The following is a 23,842-nucleotide window of genomic DNA, read 5'->3' as shown; positions in this document are numbered from 1 at the left end:
TACATATATAATGCCATGTTGGGGGATGTGATCTAATTACGTATATTGATAGTATGTAAAAGAAGTTCTGTCAGGCGCTATCTCATGCCAAGTTGTTTTTGGTAAAAGTACCTGTGTATTTGCTTGAACTAAATAATAGCATGCATGTTATCACGAGGAATTCTAATCTTCTGATAAATCTATTTTTGACTTTTGGTGATATCCCAAGAATAAAAAAAAAAAAAAGAGACCAAAGAAAATCATCATCTTTAGTCAAATACGAAAAAGAGAAAGACCACGACGAAACGTACATAATCGATTAATTGTTGAGAGATCTCTATGTGTCGAATTTATCTTACATTGCACTTCCAAATTGATGGTTTCCTAATTCTTGTAGAATAATGTGATGGCCGACCAGCGTCGGTAGCATCTACTGCTGGATGCACAGGTATTCACAGAGCACAAAGAGTACTTGGCTATAACAAACATTTTATTCAACTATCATTGTGGTATCAGATATAAACGAACATTTTTATCATCGTTAAAAGTACTAAACCGAATGGCCTAAGGTACGCGTATAAGTGTGAGCGTGTGAAAAAACTGTGTATGAATGTGTATGTATGTGGTTGTCGTCTCATATTTCTGCCATTATAAGACGTCCGTGTGTCAGCATTAACGTGACCACCCCTTTTTCTTTTTTAAATAAAATTATTATCTACACGCATCTCCTTATGCGTCATAGACTCGACACAAATGCGATAACAGCAACGTTAAAAAATATAATACAGTATGGGGCAATTACAGAATGAAAAAAATAATACATTCTTTTGTATTTGATATCACATACAGCCCGGGCCAATCTGTACTGGACATGTATCTTATTTATATTAGATTTTCGTACTGTAAACCTTTTTTTTACTTCGCGAACTTCTACTTACGTACATTGTGAATATTGAATAATTTTTTAAATGTTCTTGTTGTCGTTTCTTTTTTTCTCTCTTTTTTTTTTTTTTTTACAGATCTTTCAAAGAGTAATGGGCAATGTGAGATATCTCAGTCTTAATGACGGGATCGATGAAGCCGTTGTTACAAACCAGAATGATTGTGGTGCAGAGGAATATGTAGTTGACGATACAATATATCTGCTGTTGCTGTGTTGTATTAGGATGTAGACTGGGAGTTAGTGTATAGTTCAGAAATACTGAACTTATTAAAGTGGACGCAGTTCTTCCAAGGGCATCAGAACCCCACTTGTAACTCCGTCCATACCTCCCGATCCATTTGTTCCATGAACTGGTAAGCTGTTCACAGTCATGCTACGGTCATCTGCAACGACCTTCTAATTAGCAAATTTATTCGAGTTATAGATGTTTGAATTATTTTAACCCAGTGAAAGATATAACAGGATTTGTATGGGTATTAACAAAAAAAAAAAGAGAAATTAACTAAATACACGCACACATACATCATGATATATATGTGCATATATGAATATAATTCACATATTTATATATACAAATCAATTTAAAAAGAGATCTTATGGAAAACAGTAATTAATACAAGGTATCAATACATGCAAAAATGGTAGTAAAGTTTTGAAATTGTATATATATATCGATCTTTACAATTGTTATTAACATAGGAATACTAATAAAAACATGATTTTTTAAAGGAATGTCGTACTTAAATCTACAAGTGATTAGTTTGAATTCGCATTTAATTACAATTATTTCTCAAAGAGTTAACAATTTTATCTCTTAATATAATATTCTTAAAATAAGATTAAACGTAACAACTATATTGTATTCTTATATATTCCAACATTCCTCTTAGTTGTTAATATTGGTATTCCTATCATTTCTTTTACTATTCATATACACATTTTGTTTTTATCATATGATATAAATAGAATGGTGTCTACAATTTTCCACCTGGAAGTAGTTACGGAAAATTCAGAAATATTTCTATTAATATTACAAGATCATAAATTACAATAAGAGAAATTATTATATATTTTATATATTTAAAAAATAAAAAGGTATATATGTTAGGTATGGATAGGATATATAAAAGATTTTCATTTCTTAACATATGAATAAAAATAGTTGAAATTTGTGTGACATTTACCTAGGTTGCTACTCACCTACAGGCAATGAGCCTGCCATGGGAGTAGGTGATGATGATACCATATTTAATCGACCCTGTTCTTTTATTATGGGAACTATAAATTAAAATACAATATATACATATTTCATTCTGCTAATTTTCGGATAATATACGAATTAGCTTGTAATGAAGTATTAATATTTTTCATATATTTTCTTTTTGTTTGTTTAATTTACTTACAAAAATAAGGATGGTCCATAGCCTCACGTGCCGTGAGTCTTTCAAAATGGTCATAACGCAATAGCTTGTCGAGAAAATCAAGACTTTCGGGTGAAACTAAGTGTTGATTTTCCGAATGCACGAAACGTTCCCAACGCTTACGCGAGTGCCTTCCTAATATGTCATTAAAACGAGGATCTAATTCGATATGATATTTATCAAGATATTCCAATAGTTCTTCAGTTCCAAGAACTTTTGCGATTCTAACTAGTTGGTCGTAATTGTCATGTCCATGAAAGAATGGTTCTTTTCTAAAAATCATACTCGCGAGCATACAACCCAACGACCACATATCTAGGGAGTAGTCATACATCTAAAAACAAAAATAATATTTCTCATTTTATATATGCATATATGTGTAATATAATATGAAAAATGAACACGTTGACTGCCACGTTAGTCACCCATGACATAAAAAAAAAAAAGCTGACATAAACTTAATATTAATTATAGTAACACACGTATATTTAAATAACACACCTGATAATCTACAAGAAGTTCTGGGCCCTTAAAATAGCGTGAAGCTACTCGAACGTTGTATTCCTGCCCAGGATGATAAAACTCTGCTAGACCCCAATCAATTAACCGCAACTTTCGGTTTTCATGGTCTATCATAACATTGTGCGGCTTTACATCTCTGTGCATTATACCCATGCTGTGACAGTAGTCCAATGCCTATGTAAAATCACAATATTCCGAAATATTATTACGTAGTCTTATATTATATTTTTTAGATTTTTCAAAGTATTTATCATACTATATTTAACCAAACTATCACAAGAGACACTTGAAATGTTACAAAAAAATAATTAAAATAACAATTTGCACATATTATAATAGAATAACTAACTAAAAAATAAAGTTGCTACTTCATAATTTACTTTTTATCTCATATTCACATTTTATCTATCAGACAATTAATTTGAATATCTATCTAAATTTAAAATATTTGACATAGTTTGAGCACTGAAAACTAAGCACAAACTGAAACATTTATCAATTGTTTTTCTTTAAATGTAATTATAATTCATATCTTAAAAAATAAAAATAATAAATAAATAGATATGAAATAAGTATTTGTCGAGCTCTTTCTTGAACCTACATAAACACCTACATCTATCAAAACAATAATCTCGAAGATTCTGCATGGATTGATATTTGGTTCCATTGCAATTAATTATACACGCACTTTTAATAATTCGTAGAGGTAGTATCTTATGTCGTAGTCTGTTAGAGTCTGGTATAACTGTTTGAAATCTGTGTTGTTGACATGTTCAAAAATCAGTGCCGGCGTCCTTGATACTGGATCTTTAACAACTGCCTGGAGTGTAATTATGTTGGTCCCTCCTTTAAGATTTTCTAAGATTTTAATTTCCCTTTTTATTTTCTTCTTTTTTACAGGCTATAACGACAAACAAATATTTAAAAAAATTAATAATATTATATTATTAATATATTTTAATATTATTAGAAAACATATTGCACATTATCTATGATACCTTCAAGATCTTAACAACACATTTTTCAGTGGTCGTTACATTTATGGCTTCAAATACTTCACTATACTTTCCTCTGCCAAGTTTTCTTACTAACTGATAATCATCTTGCTGTCTATAGAAAGAAAAGAAAATACAAATGCGTTACATTGAGTTAACTTCTCGTCTTATGTTTATTACATTCGATTATAAGTCATTATTGATTGAAGAGTATAAATATTAAGTATTTTTTATTAACTTACCCCCAATCAACAACGTATGATTCGTAATCCCAATAGTCTCTAGATTTGTGTGAATTCACTTCTGCATAAACTCTTGCTCTACTTGGTAATGCCATTTTCTCAAGTATATGTGTGTTTCTATTTGGTTTATTGACAGTTGCGCTGTCTTGACCAACTTCCGAATTCTTATTGTTACTAATTAATCTTAGTTTTCCACTTGTCCACCCACAAGCACGTGCTAACAAAAGTAAACCTAAATAGCGAACAAATAATTAAATAAAACTACAAATTTTAGATCAAATTGTAGGAAAATAATACGTTCTACGAGACAGTTAATTATAATTTTATATAATCTAATTTAATGAACTATGGATTCATGCAATAAGATGGCAACAAATGAATACGACAAAAAAAATTTTAACTTTATATTTGGATGAATATAAAAAATAATTTTTATAAGCTTTAAATTATTTATTATATAAATAGAACATTTGTGTATAAAATGTATATTACTTTTTATAAAAACATATATTCATTACTTTGTGCCAAAAGAACACAATGACCATTATTATTACAAGTAATTAAAAAATGCATTTTTTGAAGCCAACTTTAAAACTAAGTATCAAAATATTCTAAGGCATCTAAACCGTAACAATATTTGGCTATTAACTTGTATACAAATTGAAGAAATACTACTTGATCAAAAAATAACTTATGCATTAATGTGCACAATAATTATTGCTGAAATTATACATGCTTAAGCTTATTAAAAACTTAGTCAAATTACTCTATTAATATTTATGTTATTTATACAAATATGTATATTAGATGTGTATGCGTTATGTATAAAATTTTAAATGATCCAATGTATGTCGATAGTGTTTAATTCAATGTGCAAAATGTGTTAAGAAATGGTATATCGGTTGATTAACCATAGAATATAATTAACAGCATGCATTAACGAAGAATAAGATAAATATAAGAATAATAGCATAGGATTCTCATTAATATCTTAAGTTTACGCTTATGATGAAAAATATATACAATTAAGTAGAAGCAAAGATCTTTTTTGAAGAAGAAAGTATTTTATGAAGTAAAGTAAAATTGATTAAAAGAAATGCAACAGTATCTAATAACAAAGTAAAGTATATGTAGATACTTATTGATTATAAGATATATAAGCCTTATATTTGGTTGAAATACTTATTAGAGTTTCTCTATTAAAAAATGTCTATTTGTTAAGATTATTTGTAGTAAATAAAACTAAAGAATATATAGGCAAATAGAAACGTGCGGATGGTTATTTTTTTGGATTATGATTGAAATGTAAAAAATATTCTATTATCGGCGCATGGAGTAGAGGCATGCACACGCATAAGACACGAACACACATGTATGAAGAAAATCACACGCCATCGCGGTAGGACAACCGATGTTAGCTTATTTCGGGCTCACCTAAAGCATTCCGCGTCCAAATTTTGACTCTTTTTACTGCAATAGGATTCCTAATTAGTTGCAATACTAAGAAAGTTGCGTGTGGGATTCCTGAGGCCGCGTGAGCTTGACAAACTCGAGATTTTTACGGGCGGCCGGCTTCTCAAACGAGCGAGGTCCAAGATGGCAGCCGGCACCCAACCACAAACTTACAAACAGTAGGTAGAAAACGACTCCAATTTTATTTTCGATGCTGCCAACGAATTAACTTTATATTATTCCTATTAATATACAAATGTATATATATATGTATATACTTTTACCTAATATCATTTATATATAAGAAATTATTATTGCAGTCGTTTGAAACAAGATTTTTTTGTTCAAATTATTATATACAAAGTTTATAACTATCGAACCAAATCGATTGTTTTTTTTTTTAAACTTCTGACATTGAAAAAGTTCTATTTTTTTAACAAACGAAGTTACAATAATAAATATCTTATATCTTTAATAGTAGTAATCGTTAAAAATTAAAATAATTATATATTAATAGTGTTAAACATGTAATATTTATTTATCTATTAGTATTTAAAAAGAAAATAATAAGGTAAATCGTAACTGTTAATACCAACCATACGATTCTCATTCGATTTTGGCCGAATCGATATGAAATTTGAATTTTAAATTATTTGGAAAAAGTTAATCAAATTAAATATATATTTCATAACTTCAAAAAGCATATTTTCATTGTATGTCATAAAATCTTCATCTATACACATATATATAAGATAAAAATGAAATTAAAATGACTGTATTTATAATAATTATGTAAAAAAGTGAAATAGAACGTTTTCTTTTACTAAACAAATAACAATTTTAAACAATCTACTTTATACATTATGTATATACTTATATACATGTACATAGTTTTAATATAACTAAGTGATTTTAAGTTTGGTTCTAAAAACATTCTTTTCGTACTCGTTTTCTTTGTTTTATTTATATCACTTGATCTTTTTTTCGCGCGCAATTTTTTATTGAAGAAATTTACTAGTCTCTCGCTTAATAACTGATATTCCCTAGGATCGAACCGTTATCATTGGACGAAAGAAAACCGTTATATAAAAAGTGAGAGGTGAGAGTAAGTAGTTCGCGGGGTATAATCCATGTATACGGGCCCGCAATGCTGAATGTGTAAACGTCTTTTTTATGGGAATAGAAATGCAATCTAAATTGTGTTTTCAGAACGTATACAATAGGCAAGCAGGAGCCGCATGAGTGAAAGGGTAATGACGCGCAGAGGAGCTCATCATCAAAGTGTTTTTTTAACAAATGGCTCTATCCGAGGTGCACGATGTAGCTACGATTATTAGCAACAATCGTTTCAGTGTTGACAAGGTAAAAATTCTTTTTTCAACTTTACAAATCGAGACACTATTGCGAAGTTTGACTTTTTACACTTTTCTTAACTACAGCGAAACAAATCATTTCGATCGAGATACTTTAGTGCTCTACGAATAACGAATGACAATTCGAAGAATCTACTTTTATTGCATTTATTTCTTTTTCAAAATCGTAGTATTACTCGATGAACTATTTAAATTTTAATTAGACATTCATTTAAATCTTTTCTAATTAATAAAAGTTTATCTTTGTTACATGTTACATCGATACGATTCTCCTTATTCGTTGTAGGATAAAGTTTCGCAATTGTTTCAGATTTAAAAATCATTTGCAATAAACAATGCACCGTTTACTTCTGTTAGAACAATCTAGTTAAATAAACATATCATTTAAGTTATTCAGATTGTATCAATTCAATTTTTTATATAACTATTTTTTTTAATTTTTTGTCTAGTTATTTCATCATCATTTCATAATAATTTATGTTCACAAAATTGAAAATCATTTTGAAAATAAAATTAAACATTTTATTTATTGAGTAATATTAATTAAGAGATTATCTAAAGATAGTCTTCTTTTATTTATAGATATTAAATATTTTATTATTTATATTTTTAATTATTGAAATGACTTTTTATAATTTTAAATAACAAACTAATTCAAAAATTATATTAAAATAGCACACTATATTTTTGAACTCTCCATTATATTTTAGATATCGACGATTTAAAATCTTTGTCATCTGTTTTTTTAGATGAATTTGGAAGATGAAGACAATCAAGATTTAAACAATTCAATGGTTAATGATTTAGTTTCTAAAATTCTTGACGATGACTCTACCATCAATGATCATACGTATAACAGTAGCTATAATAGCAGTTTTCCATTTTTATCATTACCTCATTTTTGCAATGCCGATAGAATGGAGGATAATTTAAAGATTTCCCAAAATGATGCCATTGATTGTAATGATCACTATCAGCTGAACAAATTGCTGAACAATAGTTGTAGTTCAACTATAATCGATCAAAATTCTAGTAATCTTTGTCAAGAGTTAAGAACGTTAAGTCTGAATGGATGTATGGAACAACCTGTTATAACAGCAGATCAAGGAAATTTGTACACTAGTGGAATGATAGGAAGCGGATATAATAGTAATTCTCATCAATATGCTGTGCACTCTACCAATGAAAGTTGCTGTAGTATAACTAACCCATCAGTTTGTAATAATTTATTGACATCAGATGAAATAAATTATACCAAACAGTCTTCTAGTTGGCCAGAAACTTTAATGACTCCAGTGACTACGCAAGATACGTTAACAAATTATCAACGGATTAGATCGTCTATCGATTCGGATTTAAATTTTAATGATGCTTTAAATTTAGCTTCAGAATCACCAAATTTGGCTGTTATGAATGAAGCAGTATACTATAATAACTTTAGATCAAACGCACCTTTGAATTTACACGATAATCCTACAGTTGCGACTCACGATGTGTACAATATGACTGGAAATAATCAAACTTATAGACCAAGCTCGGCAATGATAAATCTTAACACGAATGCTTCTTTTGGAACAAGTTCTCCGCTGCAGCATTTCACTTCTAGCGATATAACTCTGCAGAATTGTTTTGGAAATAATACGCAACACAATAATATTGCAGAGTACAAAGATTTATATGAACCTATTAGATTAAGTACTGGAAATGTTACTATGAATAACGAACAAGTTTGCTTATTACATCAACAAACATCTAATTATCAGTTAGAACGATCTGTGGACCAAAACCATAAGCATCCAATTGACTGTTTTCCTTGTACTAATGAATACACTGTGCCATCTATTAATAATTTAGACACAAATGAGAATATTTGCATTAGTAGTAACTATGACCATAGAACTGATAATAATTTATTAAAGATTATAAATACTAAGCCAAAGACTAACGAAACAAAAATCTACTCCTCTATCGGTTTTCCAAAAAATATAAGTCCGCGAGATGAGAATGAGGCAATAGTTAAATACGATTATCATAATTATCAACACAACATTACAAAGAACGTGGAGAACTTGAAAACTTTGTCGCAAAACTTTACGCCGTATCACAAGGATTTAAAGCAATCTCATGTCAATCCTGCATACAAAATGCAATCATTTGGTTCATCTGATAAAGTGGCTTTTACATCAAGAAATCGCTTGACCAATAAAATTAATGATTCTGCTCTTGGAAGAGATGTTTTCAATTATGTCATTAAACAACATCAAATGCCAAGTGTTCAAAATATATCTAATATTCCACCACCTGATATAATGTTTAATTCAACGCTAATACCAAACATGACTACTGGAAGACCTGGATTATTTTCTCCAATGATGCCAGTTCCTGTTCCATTTCCTATTCCACCTATTTATTCTGTTTTATATGGTGGAGGACTCAATCTTAAAGGCAGTAATACCATAGCAAGACGTACAGGTCCCTCAAGTATATTACATCTTAGATTAGAACAAACTTATGAACAATTTAAACAATTAGAAAAAGAAAGAAAAAAATGCGAGGCTGGATTGGCTGCTCAGTTTCCTGGAAAAAGAGTAACCAGCGCAAATAATATACCAATTCCACGACTGCAAGGAAATCCATCAAGAGTAGATCGGTTAATTATTGATTATCTACGAGAACATGCCCGGGTGATCACGTTAATAACCAAAGTAAATACTACAATTATATTGATTTTTGCTGCATGTACTAGATTAAAAAATCGTTAAATTATTTTATAAATATATTTCATTTTAAAAATATACAATAACTCTAGTTTAAAGACATTTTTGAGAGAAAATGAAGAAAACTTGCACAATTAAATAATTATATTTGATAACTTTTTCTTAAATTATCTATGAATAATACATAATTGCATTCATTTTCTCTATCAGATGGAGTGCTTGCGTGGAAGTTCAATGAATCAACGTATACACAAGGCAATGCAGTATTGGCTAGATGCAATCAAATTTGTTCAAGACTGTAGAAAGCAGGAGATCGCTAATGCTACCAAACGTCAAAAAGAAAATCCTCACTGCATTCTCGTATATAATGATAATGGTAAGATATACTTTTATTTGTTTTATCCATGATATTGTGTTATATAATACACGAATTATTGCACAGCATTGCTTTCGCTAAGGAGCTCGCTCATGTGTCTATTGGTGTAACTCGATATTGTTATGGTTCTATCAATATTCAAGTGCTACCCGGATCCGTGTAGCAAAAAACATAATACGGATGATCACAGACACAACGGTTATGTGAGTGGCATATATTTTTTTTTATTTCAATTATTTTTATTTTATTTTTTTTTATAATCCTGTCTGTATTCAGAGTATGTTTTTGATGATAATGATGATGATGATAATGATACATATGTGTCCTGTTAAGTAACTGCTTCTTATCACACATTCTATATCGAGTCCATGACTCCTGTACATCTCGATAAAGTTGGGGTGCTTTGAAATAGATTTTTTGTAGACAAATTTTCTTAAATTAGATCCAAAGAATAGCCTGAGATATTAAATGAAATTTTATTTCACATAGTTTGAATGAGAATATCTTTATATGTATAAATAAATTAGTGGTAGATATATAGTACTTTTATATATATAAAAAAAAAAGAGAGAGATAGATATCTGCAACATTGCATTTAGAAATCACATATATTTTTATTTAAAGTTTATTCTTTAGAATATACTTGTACTTGTCATGATCGTATTATAACATTTATATGATTCTTATAAAAAAATGCATTAGCTTACCATGTAGCAGTAGTAGTTTGTTAATAGTATCTTTTAGTAATACATGTTGCGATCAAAATATGTATATTTGCCTAAACCGAAAGTCACCAAAGATCTTCCTGATATTATGTTTACGATATATGGTGTATTATATATATAAACACACAAATAATATATATATATATTATTTTCATACATTCGTGTGAGAGAGAAAAATAAAATAATATTATTTTTATTTTACGTATAAAATCCCCNTTTATTAATTCTCTTTTATTTGAACAACATATTTTTTGAAATATGTAAAAACAGTAAAGAATATGAATTTCTTGCATAAACTCGATGCTCCTTATATTCAAAGAAAAAAAGAAAATTAATGTAAGTCTTCAATATAATAATGTAAGATATAAATAATTAAGAAAATCATTGTGAATATCATTAAAATATCATTGATGTAATATTCAAGATGATTATTTTCAGGTATTGTGTATCTCACTGCACAAAATTCCATAGCATGTGTTATCGAAAAAAGAGGTTTATTTTCATTTTTTTTTTTTTAGGTATTTCTGATATGTTCAAGTAGAATTATGAATAAATCGATATATTTACATTATTAAGAATCATGAATTTTTAGTATAGCATGTTAATTTTTAGGTACATCATAATTTATTGAAAATATAAATTTTATAAATAATTTTTTTTTTATAAAAATGATTAATATTATTTTAATTTTGTATATATCTATTCAATTTTTAACAAATGAAACTTTTTTTTTTATCAAAGATAAATAAAACCTTTTAAAATGTAATTTTTTATTACCAAATTTCCAAATCTTGAGATATACTTGAACTTACATTTGTATTGGTACTATTAAATTGTAATAAATATATTAAAAGTTTGTATTAATGAAAACGGAAAATCATTTGCAGATAACTAATGGGAAATAGTATATTTATGCAATCTATTTTTTCTGCTTTCAGATATATTAACTCTGGCCAACAGTGTTCATGAATTGACGAAGGCATCTCGGTATGCAAGAAGCGGTATGTATAATGCAATGCAAGCAACGTTGTTGTGCGATTTGGATTTAGAGAAGAAAATCATTGAGACTTCTACTGATCCAGTCCTTGTGATAAAGCGTATTGAAAATCAGAAAACTGCTGGTACTAGCAATTTTTCTAATAATAATTAAAGATTTCATAAAAATTCTCACTTCTACATCGGTTGATAACAGCTTTTTATGTATTTAGTATTCACAAAGATTTTTCAATGGCTTATAGGAAATGTTTTTTAATAATCTTCTCTTTAAAACTTAGAATGGCACTAAATACAAAAGCTACTGGAGAGCTAAGTGTGTTAAACTTAAAGGGAGAAAATATTTCCACTTTTATTAGTTCACATCTGTGAAAGCTAAGTCTATTAACTTTTTACAAGTTGTTTGTAACTCCATAGTTTTTTAATGTGTATTCAATACTTAATATCTTATAATATAAAGAGTGTTTATGGAGTATTTTGATGTGCACAATTAATTGTCCGAGTGTACATCACATAATTGTACGTAAACTTTGCTTACTTGATGGTACTATAGAAAGTAAAATGAAAATAATGCCGATTTTCTTTATCAGTCATTGTAGAAACATGTATTTCTTTTCTAAATTCATGGAATTTTTTAATCGATACAAACAAAATTCTTCCTATGCAAGCATCTCAAATGATTAATAATTTGACTGTTACTCAGTTGCGCCATAGGATAAACGATCTAGGCTACATTTTATCAATATTGATTTAGATAATAGGAAATAATATTTTAGACTAGTTCAATGTGGCCTTCCTTAAATATATGACCCAGATGTGTATCAAGTAGACAATTCCTTCGAAACTTTAGGTGATATTATATATTCTCCAATACTTTAAAAGATCAATATTTGTAAAGGTGCAATCAGATTCATTTCGATATATGCAACGTTTCTGTTGTCTTTAAAATGTAATTCAAATGCTAACTATTGTACTATGTGCATTACTCGTGTAGTACATATACTTAAGATACGTTGGTTGCATATAAGATTAATGCGCAAATTAGGTACAGAGTATTCACTGATGAACGCACAATCACATGACATTTATGTACACGTGCTAAACTTTTCATATATCGTCCATTTACACATATCTGTGTGCATAGATGTAACATAATCTTGTGAGTGTGCATAATAACAACGAGATGATATTTCTGGCAAGCAGAGATGTCTTAATAAATTAGTAATATAGTAATTATAGTACATTGAAGAGTAAAATATACAATAGCGACACATTGTGTTGGCTTCTTTGATGCGAGTCGTTGGGTCTGTGTGATCTTAAAACTGCCTTGAGCATCTAATCGGTGTTAAGGGAATATTTGAATAATTTAATTAAAACATTATACTTGGTAATGCTATGGACAAAATATTTAAATGACCTAACCACTGCTGCCTGATATAGTATAATGCATATTACATACATTAACAAAATAGGGTTTGCGAAATATAGTAACGACAGTTTTAGATATATCATTATTTAATGGATAATAGATGTAGTTCAATTACTTACAAAACATAACACATTTCTATCGAAGTGTATGCTTTGTTTTGTTTTTTGAGGTACTTAGTACAAGAATTTTAGAAATAAAGTACATTTTTCTTCTTTTAAGAGCACATTTTTGGAAAGATATTATATACGTAGTTTAGAAATGTTTAAATATATTCTCTTTAAGGATTTAGCGCGGAATATTAACACGTCTTGAAAAATAATGAATATGTATTTGTAATTCAGGAATTTTCTGCATTTACTCCATTTTTAAAAATAAGAGAATAATGAATTCCTTAGATCTTCTAGAACATTAGGATGTAGAATGGTTTTTTTTTTCTTTTTCAAAGCTATAAAAGATACAGTCGTATCTTCTTTCTACTAATATCACATCCGCCCACTTTTAAATGCAGATTCACTCAGATATGACGTTGAAATGTGGAAGCCTACACATGCTTTAAATTATTATTATTATTTGTGTCGCTACTGTATATCATTTTACATCATGAATTTAGGAAAGTATAAATTTAGTTGATATATTATAATGCTTAACGAAAGCAGTTGTTTTTTCACGTTATATTTTATTATTAGTTTTACCTCATGTTAAGTGAAACCTCTAGTTTCTAAGACTTTATATATCTGTTAGCAAACTTGCTACGCTTAATTATGGTTGACTTTAACCAGGGATGTGAGGTCAATAGGATTTCACTGCCCAAACATATATTTATGCACGAATGAAATTAATTATAATTAACGAAAAGGGAAGTTTCTGTTACGTCGATAAAATTTACATTTATTTTATTTCGATTTCCTATGGCCTCATAATTCTAGCTAATCATACAAACGGCAATGCTATTTTTGTACAACTATGTTTAACAATTTTATGAATATCTAAATGTTGGGGCCAATCAGATTGTATTTCTGTAAAAGCTAATTACCACATCCCCAGTTAAGGTTTAATCTGTATAAGAAAATACTTATCATTCGGGAGCATGCATTATTTATGTATTTGTATATAATTGCAAGGATTTCTAAAGCAATTGAAACAAAAAAAAATGTTGATAGATATGTCTTCGGTAGCGTGTATAGTATGATTGAGTGGTCGTTCCAAATGTTGAAAGTTGTGTTTTAGTTTTTCAAATATATATTATCAGGGAATTTCTTTTATTAATTTATATTGATTTTTCTTTTTTAATATGATCTTATATATGAATATTATTATTGGCTGTTCAACTGTTTGTCCACAAATTATTTGTAAACTTGTCAATTGACATTAATGCAGATACAAAACGTTGCAATACTACAATACTAGACTGTGTTGCATTAGTTTATACAATAATCTATTGCCTATTGTGTAACATTACCTCACAACTTGCCACGAAACAAGTCTTCTTTTCAATATAATCAAGGACATGAGTTGAACATCTAGTATATTAACACACGTGATAATGTTAAATAATTTATCCTCTTTGTTGATTTGAAAATAATTAGAAAATAGTGAATGATTAAACATTAAGTCTAACATAAATCGTAATAGGCGACACGCGCACGTACAACATGTGCGAATTATTACATTTTTATTAAATTATTTATAATTAGCGTGTGTTTGTGTTTCTTTTTTTTTCTTCAGGTTATCATAGGGAAGCTGTAAATTGTAAAAGCGCAAGCCTATATAAATTTGACTGTTTCTAGTAAATTTCTTGTTTTATTATATTTGTTTATATTATTATTTACTCGATATAAAAATTAAATAAAACGTGCACGCATTTCTCCAAAGTATATACGTGCTTATAAGAGTCATAATGTTGCATTATACATTTGTACAACGATTGATTCCATTGTTGTCATACTTTATACCAATGATTGCTTTTCTTATCAATTTTACGACCTAAGTACTTACTTATATTCATGCGTATGATATCGAATGGAAAGCAAAAAAGAAAGAATAAGAAATGTTATATAATATATAGTATTTATCTCTTTCACATATAAATAGGCATTAAAGTTTATTGTATTTACGGGACAAGAATATGCACGAGGCAAAATATGAGTCGGTGATTATGAAAATGGCCTAAATCGTAGATATATTTGTGTTTGAATTATTTTATAATTTTAATTTTCTATAGTAACCAGCAGAAAAAATTCTCTTGAGAAAAAGAGAAACATTTTGTTAAATGTGTAATCGTGCGATCTGAAAAATAACGTGTTCTATCAAAATATGTTCTTTTAATATTTTAAATAACTTTTCGATTATTTTCATAATTATCGGCTTATGTATAAGAGTGCACCCTCCACGGGCATGGCTTTCGTTTCTCTATCCTCGAGTGAGACAGAGAAAGATTAAATAAACAATATCGCATATTCATTTTTGATACGATATACCTATTATTACGATCGATTACGATAAAGGATAGTCTTTCTCTTTTGTTGATCGAAAAGAGAATAAAACTCCATGTAAATAAGGTGCCTACGATAAACGAAAATGTGCGATTTAAGATTTACGTATTTTTCCGGGGAAAAAAATGAAATTAAACAAAAATCCTATTCGCGATTTTGATTAGAGACAACGGGTAATTATTTTGGGATTTTAGCAGACGTTAAAGAAAGTTTAAATCGAGATCAATGAATCGACGTTTCCTCCTTCTTCTTCTTATTATTATTATCATCTTTTTTTTCTCAGCGTGCATTAGAATTTTAGGTAGTAATTTTTCAACGATCGCTCTTTCTCCTATATAATTGGGGTGGGTTTTCTTTAAAGGGAAGAAACGCGCATATCCTATGAAAAGAATAATGAAAAAGAAAAAAAAGAAACATTAATATAATATCCGAAAACGAAAGTATAGCCTTAGGGAGATACATACATGCATACATACATATACACATACACATAACACGTACATACGTATAGAAATACATAAAATTACATAATAGATACAAGCTCAAATTTGATGGAAGAAACTATATCGAAAGTTCGTAAACGATAATAAGAAGTAACGTTGACAAGCCGATCGAATAATAATAATAATAATAATGATAATAGTCATAACATTAATATTAACAATAATAATAATTGGTGTATGTATTACATTGCGTAACATTAAATAACGATCGACAAGAGAAGAAAAAAAGAAAAAAAGAAAGAATGCAAGAATGATATTGTATCTAATACGCATTACACATTATATGGTGCTAGTTGTGACATAAACGAAGAAAAAAAAAATAAGGCAATGCTTTAAGAGAAGTTTCCTTCTGCGATTGTCGTCATACATTGTAACTGTGATATCTATAATGCCAATTTGTATATAGCTATGCAGTTCTTACGACAAAAGCTCGATAAAAGCTCGACAAAAGCTCGACGAAAGCTCGACGAAAGTAGCCGGTATATTTTATTTATTATTCCTTCTTTTCTTCTTCTTTTTATTTTTCGTTATTATTATTGTTTTGGGTAGGGGCCGGGTGGGTTTATGTTTTTTTAACGATAATTTAATTCAAACTCCGAGTATCCTTGCTTTATTCGTGTGTGCATGATGTGGAGAGATAAGAGAATGATCCTCCCACACGTTTGGTACAAAGATACGTTTGTGTACATTGCCGTACGTGGATGGTCAATTGCGTACATAAAACTACTACTATTACTACTATTACTACTAATATTACTACTGCTACTACTACACGAAGTACACAATGATTGATACAATTGATATTTGTAAAGATCTTTTGCGCATTTCTAATAGCTCGAGTAGCATTATTTTCTTTTGCACGTACACAAATACATACACACGCATGCACGGACTCGTTATATTCTTTATCGCATAATGTGTATCAAAGAGAATATTATTTTGCACTTAAAGTCATTTTGATTTCCACGTTAACGAAAGCTCTATCTTTTCTGTCGAAAACAGAAAAATAAGGAGAGATTCGAATTAAGAAGTTGAAAAGATGCGTAATTCTTGCAAGAGAATATACAACAAGAAATCATCGATTAATAGCCAAAAGATCAATGTTTGTTATCCGCTATATCTGTAGGAATATTTTGTAAATAGAACTTCCGAATATGTGACTGTTATATAAAATTTAGATAAAAATAGAAAAGAAAAAACGCAGATTAAAAGAATCGCGAACGTTTATCGAAGAAGCCGAAATGTGTGCGCAACGAAAAAAAAAATATCTTACGCCTAAGTATATTTGCACGTTTAAACAAAAAAAAATGGAATTGTTTGTTATTTTTGGTAAGGAATTTAAATCTACAATTAGAAACAATCAAAATCTGTCAATGACATCTTTCAATGCGCATTTTATTCTCGTTGTTCGTGCATTCGATCGATCGAATCAACGAACGAAATATGTCAATGATGTCCAAGTATGAGCCTGATCTTTAGATATTTCTTAGTACATATACATATAACGATGTTAACTATTTAGACGAACGAAATTAACAAAACGCATATTATTTCTCTAATTATTTAATATATATTTATTAAGTTGTCCACTTTCGTGTGCGCGTGTTATCTCACTTGTGATGCTCCTCTTATGACTGGAAAATGATGTGTTTAAAAGCTGTGGTAGTAAAAAAAAAAAAAAAAAAAAAAAAAAAAAGAAAACAAAAAGAAAAAGTATAGATATATAAAAAGTTAGTATATAAGCGATAGAGAATTTTTATTATAAACATTCGTCCTAAGGCTGAGACAAAGCTATCTGCATAATATTCTATTATATTTTATCGAATTTCATTCGATTGTATATATGTTTTATTTTTTCCTTAATCATTAACCCTTTCGTTAGGGCATTCTTTTCTAATGCGAGTATCTTCGCCTGGTACGACTCTTTATATGGGTCAGTCGTTGATACGAGGCCTTTACATAGGTCGGTATTAACGAAAGCGTTAAAATATTTACAATTGACTACATTTTTATAATACCCATCGAAAGCTTATTCGCTGTTTATAATAATTCTAAATAATCCACACACGGAGACTCATCTTTCTATAATGCTCATGTTTAACGTTATACGTATTTCTATGCGTATCTTGTACTTAATTAATATTTTCTCGATTAACTATATGTATACTATTTAACACGTTCGTTTTCAACATTCATCGCATTATTGTTAACGGACCAGCTCACATTTAACAATAAATAAATATTTATGATTATAAAATTCTTAAATATACGATTGAAATTTAATATATGTGAGACTACAAACAAAATATTTAGCTAGCTTCTTAAATTTATTCTGTTTGTACGTAAGTAATTTTCAAACAAAAAAATATATATCTATTTAAGTCGAATAAAATGATTGAGAAAGTATAACGTGGTTTGTAAACATTTTTCAACGGAGTGTTAGCGAACGTGTTAAAGAACAAAAATCCATAAATCGATTTAAGGACGACTGAAAAGTGGAGAAAATAAATCCGTCTCGTGGATATCAAAATGAGGATGAAAGTTTTTCTTTTTTTGTTTTTTTTTTCTTTCCGGATAGCTTTGGCCTTAGATGCGATTAACGAATTTATTGCTGCTTTTTCGTGGGAGATACTGTATGTAAAAGACGAACTAATTAAACGCATTTAGAAATGTTCTAACGCGTTAAAATGAACATCTGTATAAAAATTATTGCAGACCGTCGTAAAACGAAAAGTCACGATAAAAAAATCGATTCGTCCCGAAGAGTATAAAAGTATAAGGCGTGCGTACAAAAGAAAGAGTCTTATCGTTAATTTCATTAACGATGAAATTTCCTGTCTCACGTTAATCGGAATAATTTTTCGGTTCCTTTTTTGAAAAAACAAAGTACGAACAAGCTTATATTTATAACGAAAATAATGTGCGCAGATGTTTACCTAATCACCTCGTGTGTATGATACGCTGCATCGTTTAAGAATAGATGGTACATATCTATATAGGTATGTGTTTGACAATCCTATTTAAAAGAAAACACAAAAAGAAAAAAAAAAGATAAAAGAAAAATAAAAAGTGCATGTGATATTGTAAATTATTGAATAGCTAGATATGTAAGTACACATGTACTTATTATGCGTTAACGAATAAATACAGATAACAAATATTTAAAAAAAAAGAAAAAAACGCTCGTTCTCGAATATTCGCAAGGAGAACATAGTCTTTCATCGTTTGAAAAAAAAGAAAAAAACCAGAGAACAAGAGAGAGAGAGAGAGAGAAAAAAATGTACGCGAGATTCTTATTTATCCTACATATGAAATTTGCGAAAGTTTTATGCCAGTATCGTTCTCGGAGGAATAGAAGTTTAAAAAAGGAAGAAAATGCAATAATAAATGGATGTCGCGTAATGTACTGCGTGACCAACGCCCAAAATATAGATCAATTCAGATTTAATATATATAAGCTGAATTAATTACTTGTATTAATTATTACAATATTGTATAGAAAAAAAAGGAACACATCGATTAGATAGCAAATAATAAGTATTTTCATTCAACGACTAAGTTTCATTTTATGAAATCGTGAAAAGAAAAGTAAAGCATTCATTTGTAGTAAGATGATTAGTTAAAATGATAAATAATTCGTCTTATATACGACAAATCGAATGATAACAGCTGTTTTTAAATCCTTCATCGAAATTCGAATTATGCGAAAGAGGGGAGAAGGAAAGAGAAAAATAGGAATATATGGTCCTAACGTGCAGTATCTCTCTTACTTAACTTAATGCTAGGGGGAGGGGGGGGGGACAGAAGGAAAAGAAATATTAATAAAAGTAGAAAGGATAGGCAGGACCGAATTAAAAATGGCAACGTAATATAACATGCGATAGATCATCGATTATCCGAATCCAAATGCTAAATTCTAAAATTCTAAATTTCGAGCTGTGCGAATGAAAAACAATGTCGCGTTGGAATACGAACGTATTGAATATATCTATGTAAATTGGAAGAGAATAAATTGTCTTTTTTTGTTTATATTATATTGAAATCGTATAAAGTTTAAAGTATCGCGGAACGACACGGGTGATCGAAAATCTATTGTACCTATTATTATTCAGTGATCGAATAACCAACATTCGTACGCAATGCAATTACATTTACCGAATAGAATTAATGATATTCGAATTCTTATTGTTAGACTTGTGTACTCTATGTTCCTTATATTTAAAAGAAAAATAATAAGAACAACGGAAAATAGGTTTATTTTTCCGGCAAGGTGCGCTTGAAAATTCGAAGAATCAGGTTTTGAAGCCTTTAATAAATATTTTAGACAAATCGTACGTTTTCTTGCGCCATACTTGCACTTAGAAATAAGAAATCGTGGTTCTAACATGATGTCTTTCGTAAATGTATTTTCATCAATTGTATGCGTCGTCAAAAATCTGACACGAGAAGATAAATTTAAAGAGAAAAACGAAACTATACCCGCGAATCCCACATTTTGTTACAAATTACACCATAAATAGATATTGTAGAATACCTTGTGCGTCCAATGAATTAATGACCGGCTTATGCAAAATGTATTTTTCGTTGCGATCATTTCTGTTTGTTTTTTCTACCATTCAATTCGTCTAGTATTGACTAACAATTATTAGTTTAGATTATTGCTAGCAATGTTATACTTGTGATAATACAGTCTGATCAATTATAATATGTAACTTTCGTATACGGGCTGTTTAATAATAATAAATTTATTCAACAAGTTTCTATAGTTATCGAAGAAAAGAAAAGAAGGGGTAAATTTGGAGCATCGTACTTTTTATGAATAGTAGAAAATAACAGAGATGATCGCAAAACTTCTCGCTAGTCTCGTTTTCGAAATTTGTCACTTGAGAGGCTCGTTTCGTAGTACGCTTCTCCCAATGTTGTTAAATAATGCAACATTGAATGAGAAATATGAAATAAACTGACCAATAATATTTCATGCGCAAGCTTCCTACTGTGTATACCTATACATATTAAAATATACATGTTGCCAGGTTAAGAATTTCGCTCTAGTGTTGATAAATATATGTTACATCGGATATAATTAGTAATTTTATTATCAGTGTTTTACATCGAATGTGCAAACGAATTTTAGATTTCTTCGTACGTTTGGAAAGGATAAGAAGGATCATGTTTGCGTATGCGTATGAAACGTAGAACGGATAATGGTTTACGCATGGTTAATGCAATCAGTTTTACAAAGTGCACGTAATCACGAAATGCGTATCTTTACGAGGACGTAATATTATTGCATAAAAGCTAATTGCAAATATCATTGAGTTTATGTAAGGTTTTGTATTGTTAAATGATTTTCAATAGCTGATGTAACTTAGTAATATATGCTGTCATTAAAATTTTCCAATATTTGGAATCTTCTTCTTTTTCATTACATTCTCCAAAAAATAAACCTAACGTTAGATAATACAAATTTATTTAATTTTGTTTATAAATCACTTACCAGATTTGCCAGGAGTAACGGAACTCGAGAAAATAATTCGGAAATATTCTCGTTCGAAATGAAACAATCGTTGTTGAAATTCGCAAGAAACTATTGCTAAATAAATAATAAATAATTCAAATTACAAGAGATAAACTTAAATGTATTTTTTATCGATGAAATTTAATTAGAATACAACATCGATCAGTATACAATCAACTTGAACAATCGTATCAGACTGTACCTCGACATTAAATATTTTCTATTTTATCGAAAATATTCCGAAGTTTCTACCAATAACAACATTAGTTTTATTTGATTACCAATAATATTAAAAGATAGAGAATACAACGGAAATTACCTTAGTGTGTATCTTATCTAAGTACACTAAGAGACTGCTATCAAGATAAAAGTTACGATAATAATTTTATTTACTAAAAAGATGATGAATATTGACGTACGAGATATTCGGTATAAATAAAACAAGAAGAACCGTTAAAAACTTACAAATTGTCTTGCGATGTTAATGTACATATGAAAATTATTTATTTATACTTAACGATAAAACGACGTCAAATGGATTCACGTCGATCGGAAATTTGAATTTCAAGCGTGAGCCTGAGCGTGTATCGGATAGGGCAGATCAAAGTGCGTTGGCGTTTCTTGATTACTTCTTTCGTGCCAACCTTCAGCTACAGGTGTATGATACAAACCATAATTGACACCATTGGTTGCTATTTTCTTGAGTCCTTGTATACTGGACAATAACAAAGCCATCTTAGCGAGAATCAAAGCTTTACCACCAAGAACGGCTAGAAACTGAAAACCCATTGGTACGAGTATCGAACCCATCAATAATAGACCCATCATCATGAGAGACATTGCATGATGACGTCGTTTATGGCGGCGTCTCCGTCCTGATGATACGGAAATAGATAAATCGTAGGGGGGAAAAATGTATAGACGCGAAAGACAATCGAATATTACCGTGATTATGTTAATTTTCTTGAAAGATATCGTTTATTACCTTGAACGGTATTATTGTTACCGGATGTATCTGTCTCGGTCTCATTTATCGGCGAAGATATGCTGTTAACTATGTGGTCGACGTCGATCTTCAAAACGTGCGTGCGTAAAACTCCGGTCAATCGATTCAATACTATTCCCGTCCAATTAGAAGTATCATCTGTCTCGTTATACGTGTTATCCTTTCTGAAATAGAGTCATTTTGATATTTTTCGTCGCGATATTATTTCGAATCAAACGGTCCGTGTTTAATTTAGGAAAATGAAGAACGTACTTGGCCATTTGATTTGTCAACGACGTTGAATTATTATCATGAAATCGTATTAAATCGATGCCATCTATAACTGGTATGACATCGTCGATGAGAAGGGAATCCAGAAAGTTGAGAGCTCGTTGTTGTATACATTGCCGAAAAATATCGAGAAAATCATCCTGATTGAGATTATTCCAAGGCATCGAAGGACAGTTCTTCAAGGCAGACCGTAAACCGAAATACCACTCCGCTTTATCGTCACAATTGCTTCTCTCGGTAACGACGAATAGAAGTAAATACACGATCAACGAAAGTCGATGCATCTGCACTTATTAAATTTATTTGCTTAAATGTAAAATCCTTCCAATGGTTTCTTTGTAAAAGTATTTTTAAATAGGTCACCGCAAAAACAAGTAAGTTCTTTTGATTCGATTATTTGAAAGTTAATGATTGGATGATTAGATTGGAAATTAACCCTGACGCATTTGCAATATTACGAAAAAGGGAAAAAGAGTAAAAGCTAAAAGATAAAAGGGAAAATTCGCGAGTTTTCCATCCGTTGTATAAGATCTTACCTCAAAAGGACAGGACGAAAATTTACGTGGACTTGATCTTTTCACAATTACACCGTATTACGCACTGCGAATAACTGGACGTTTTATGCGATTTTATACATGTAGAAAATAGGGCAACGTATCGTATCTATAATCATTGAGATTCATCGAAGGGCATCAAGGTAGCGGTCAAAAGGCGGACATTCTGCTCGTCCAACCTTAGTCTACAATCATGCAGGAAAATGTTAAAGCGAGCAAACGTACACGACAATTGCGCATACGAAGGAATTCCTATGACGGCTAAACGATCATTTCAAATGAAATCTAAATATCATTAAATACTCGCTAATAATAAATCGATATCGTAGGCA

At 29.7% G+C, this 23,842-nt stretch overlaps 3 protein-coding genes across 7 annotated transcripts; 1 reads left to right on the top strand and 2 right to left on the bottom strand.

Annotated features, from left to right (window-relative positions):
* Positions 1–451: 451 nt before the first annotated feature.
* On the bottom strand, positions 452–5,733 carry LOC106788849 (casein kinase II subunit alpha). Of its 4 annotated transcripts, none has more exons than XM_014752503.1 (8): positions 5,537–5,733; positions 4,103–4,334; positions 3,864–3,975; positions 3,554–3,766; positions 2,845–3,039; positions 2,326–2,677; positions 2,123–2,200; positions 452–1,305 (listed from the first exon to the last, which is right to left on the bottom strand). In XM_014752503.1, the coding sequence occupies exons 2-8, from the start codon at positions 4,195–4,197 to the stop codon at positions 1,190–1,192; spliced, it is 1,161 nt and encodes a 386-aa protein (XP_014607989.1). In that variant the 5' UTR covers positions 4,198–4,334; positions 5,537–5,733; the 3' UTR covers positions 452–1,189. The 4 variants fall into 4 exon arrangements, with proteins under 4 accessions (XP_014607989.1, XP_014607992.1, XP_014607991.1 ...); XM_014752506.1 differs by having other exon boundaries at positions 975–1,305; positions 2,107–2,200; XM_014752505.1 differs by lacking the exon at positions 452–1,305 and adding an exon at positions 1,424–1,910.
* Positions 5,666–16,463, top strand: LOC106788848 (uncharacterized protein C17orf104-like). 2 transcript variants are annotated; one of them, XM_014752502.1, is made up of 6 exons: positions 5,666–5,733; positions 6,602–6,653; positions 6,764–6,916; positions 7,677–9,632; positions 9,855–10,020; positions 11,684–16,463. In XM_014752502.1, exons 3-6 carry the CDS (start codon positions 6,851–6,853, stop codon positions 11,893–11,895), a joined length of 2,400 nt encoding a protein of 799 aa, XP_014607988.1. In that variant the 5' UTR covers positions 5,666–5,733; positions 6,602–6,653; positions 6,764–6,850; the 3' UTR covers positions 11,896–16,463. The 2 variants fall into 2 exon arrangements, 1 of the variants encoding a protein (XP_014607988.1); XR_001381948.1 differs by lacking the exons at positions 5,666–5,733; positions 6,602–6,653 and adding an exon at positions 10,087–10,223 and having other exon boundaries at positions 6,656–6,916; positions 11,684–11,772.
* Positions 16,464–21,842: 5,379 nt separating this feature from the next.
* On the bottom strand, positions 21,843–23,818 carry LOC106788859. The gene is made up of 4 exons (XM_014752531.1): positions 23,493–23,818; positions 22,939–23,240; positions 22,666–22,850; positions 21,843–22,555 (listed from the first exon to the last, which is right to left on the bottom strand). The coding sequence occupies exons 2-4, from the start codon at positions 23,238–23,240 to the stop codon at positions 22,245–22,247; spliced, it is 798 nt and encodes a 265-aa protein (XP_014608017.1). The 5' UTR covers positions 23,493–23,818; the 3' UTR covers positions 21,843–22,244.
* Between the last annotated feature and the right edge of the window lie 24 nt (positions 23,819–23,842).

This window comes from Polistes canadensis, unplaced genomic scaffold, assembly GCF_001313835.1.
Source record: "Polistes canadensis isolate GaletaPanama2010 unplaced genomic scaffold, ASM131383v1 scaffold_155, whole genome shotgun sequence".
Classification (NCBI taxonomy): Eukaryota; Metazoa; Arthropoda; class Insecta; order Hymenoptera; family Vespidae; genus Polistes; species Polistes canadensis.
Note: the sequence above shows the minus strand (reverse complement) of the source record. Positions and strands in the feature narration are given on the sequence as shown.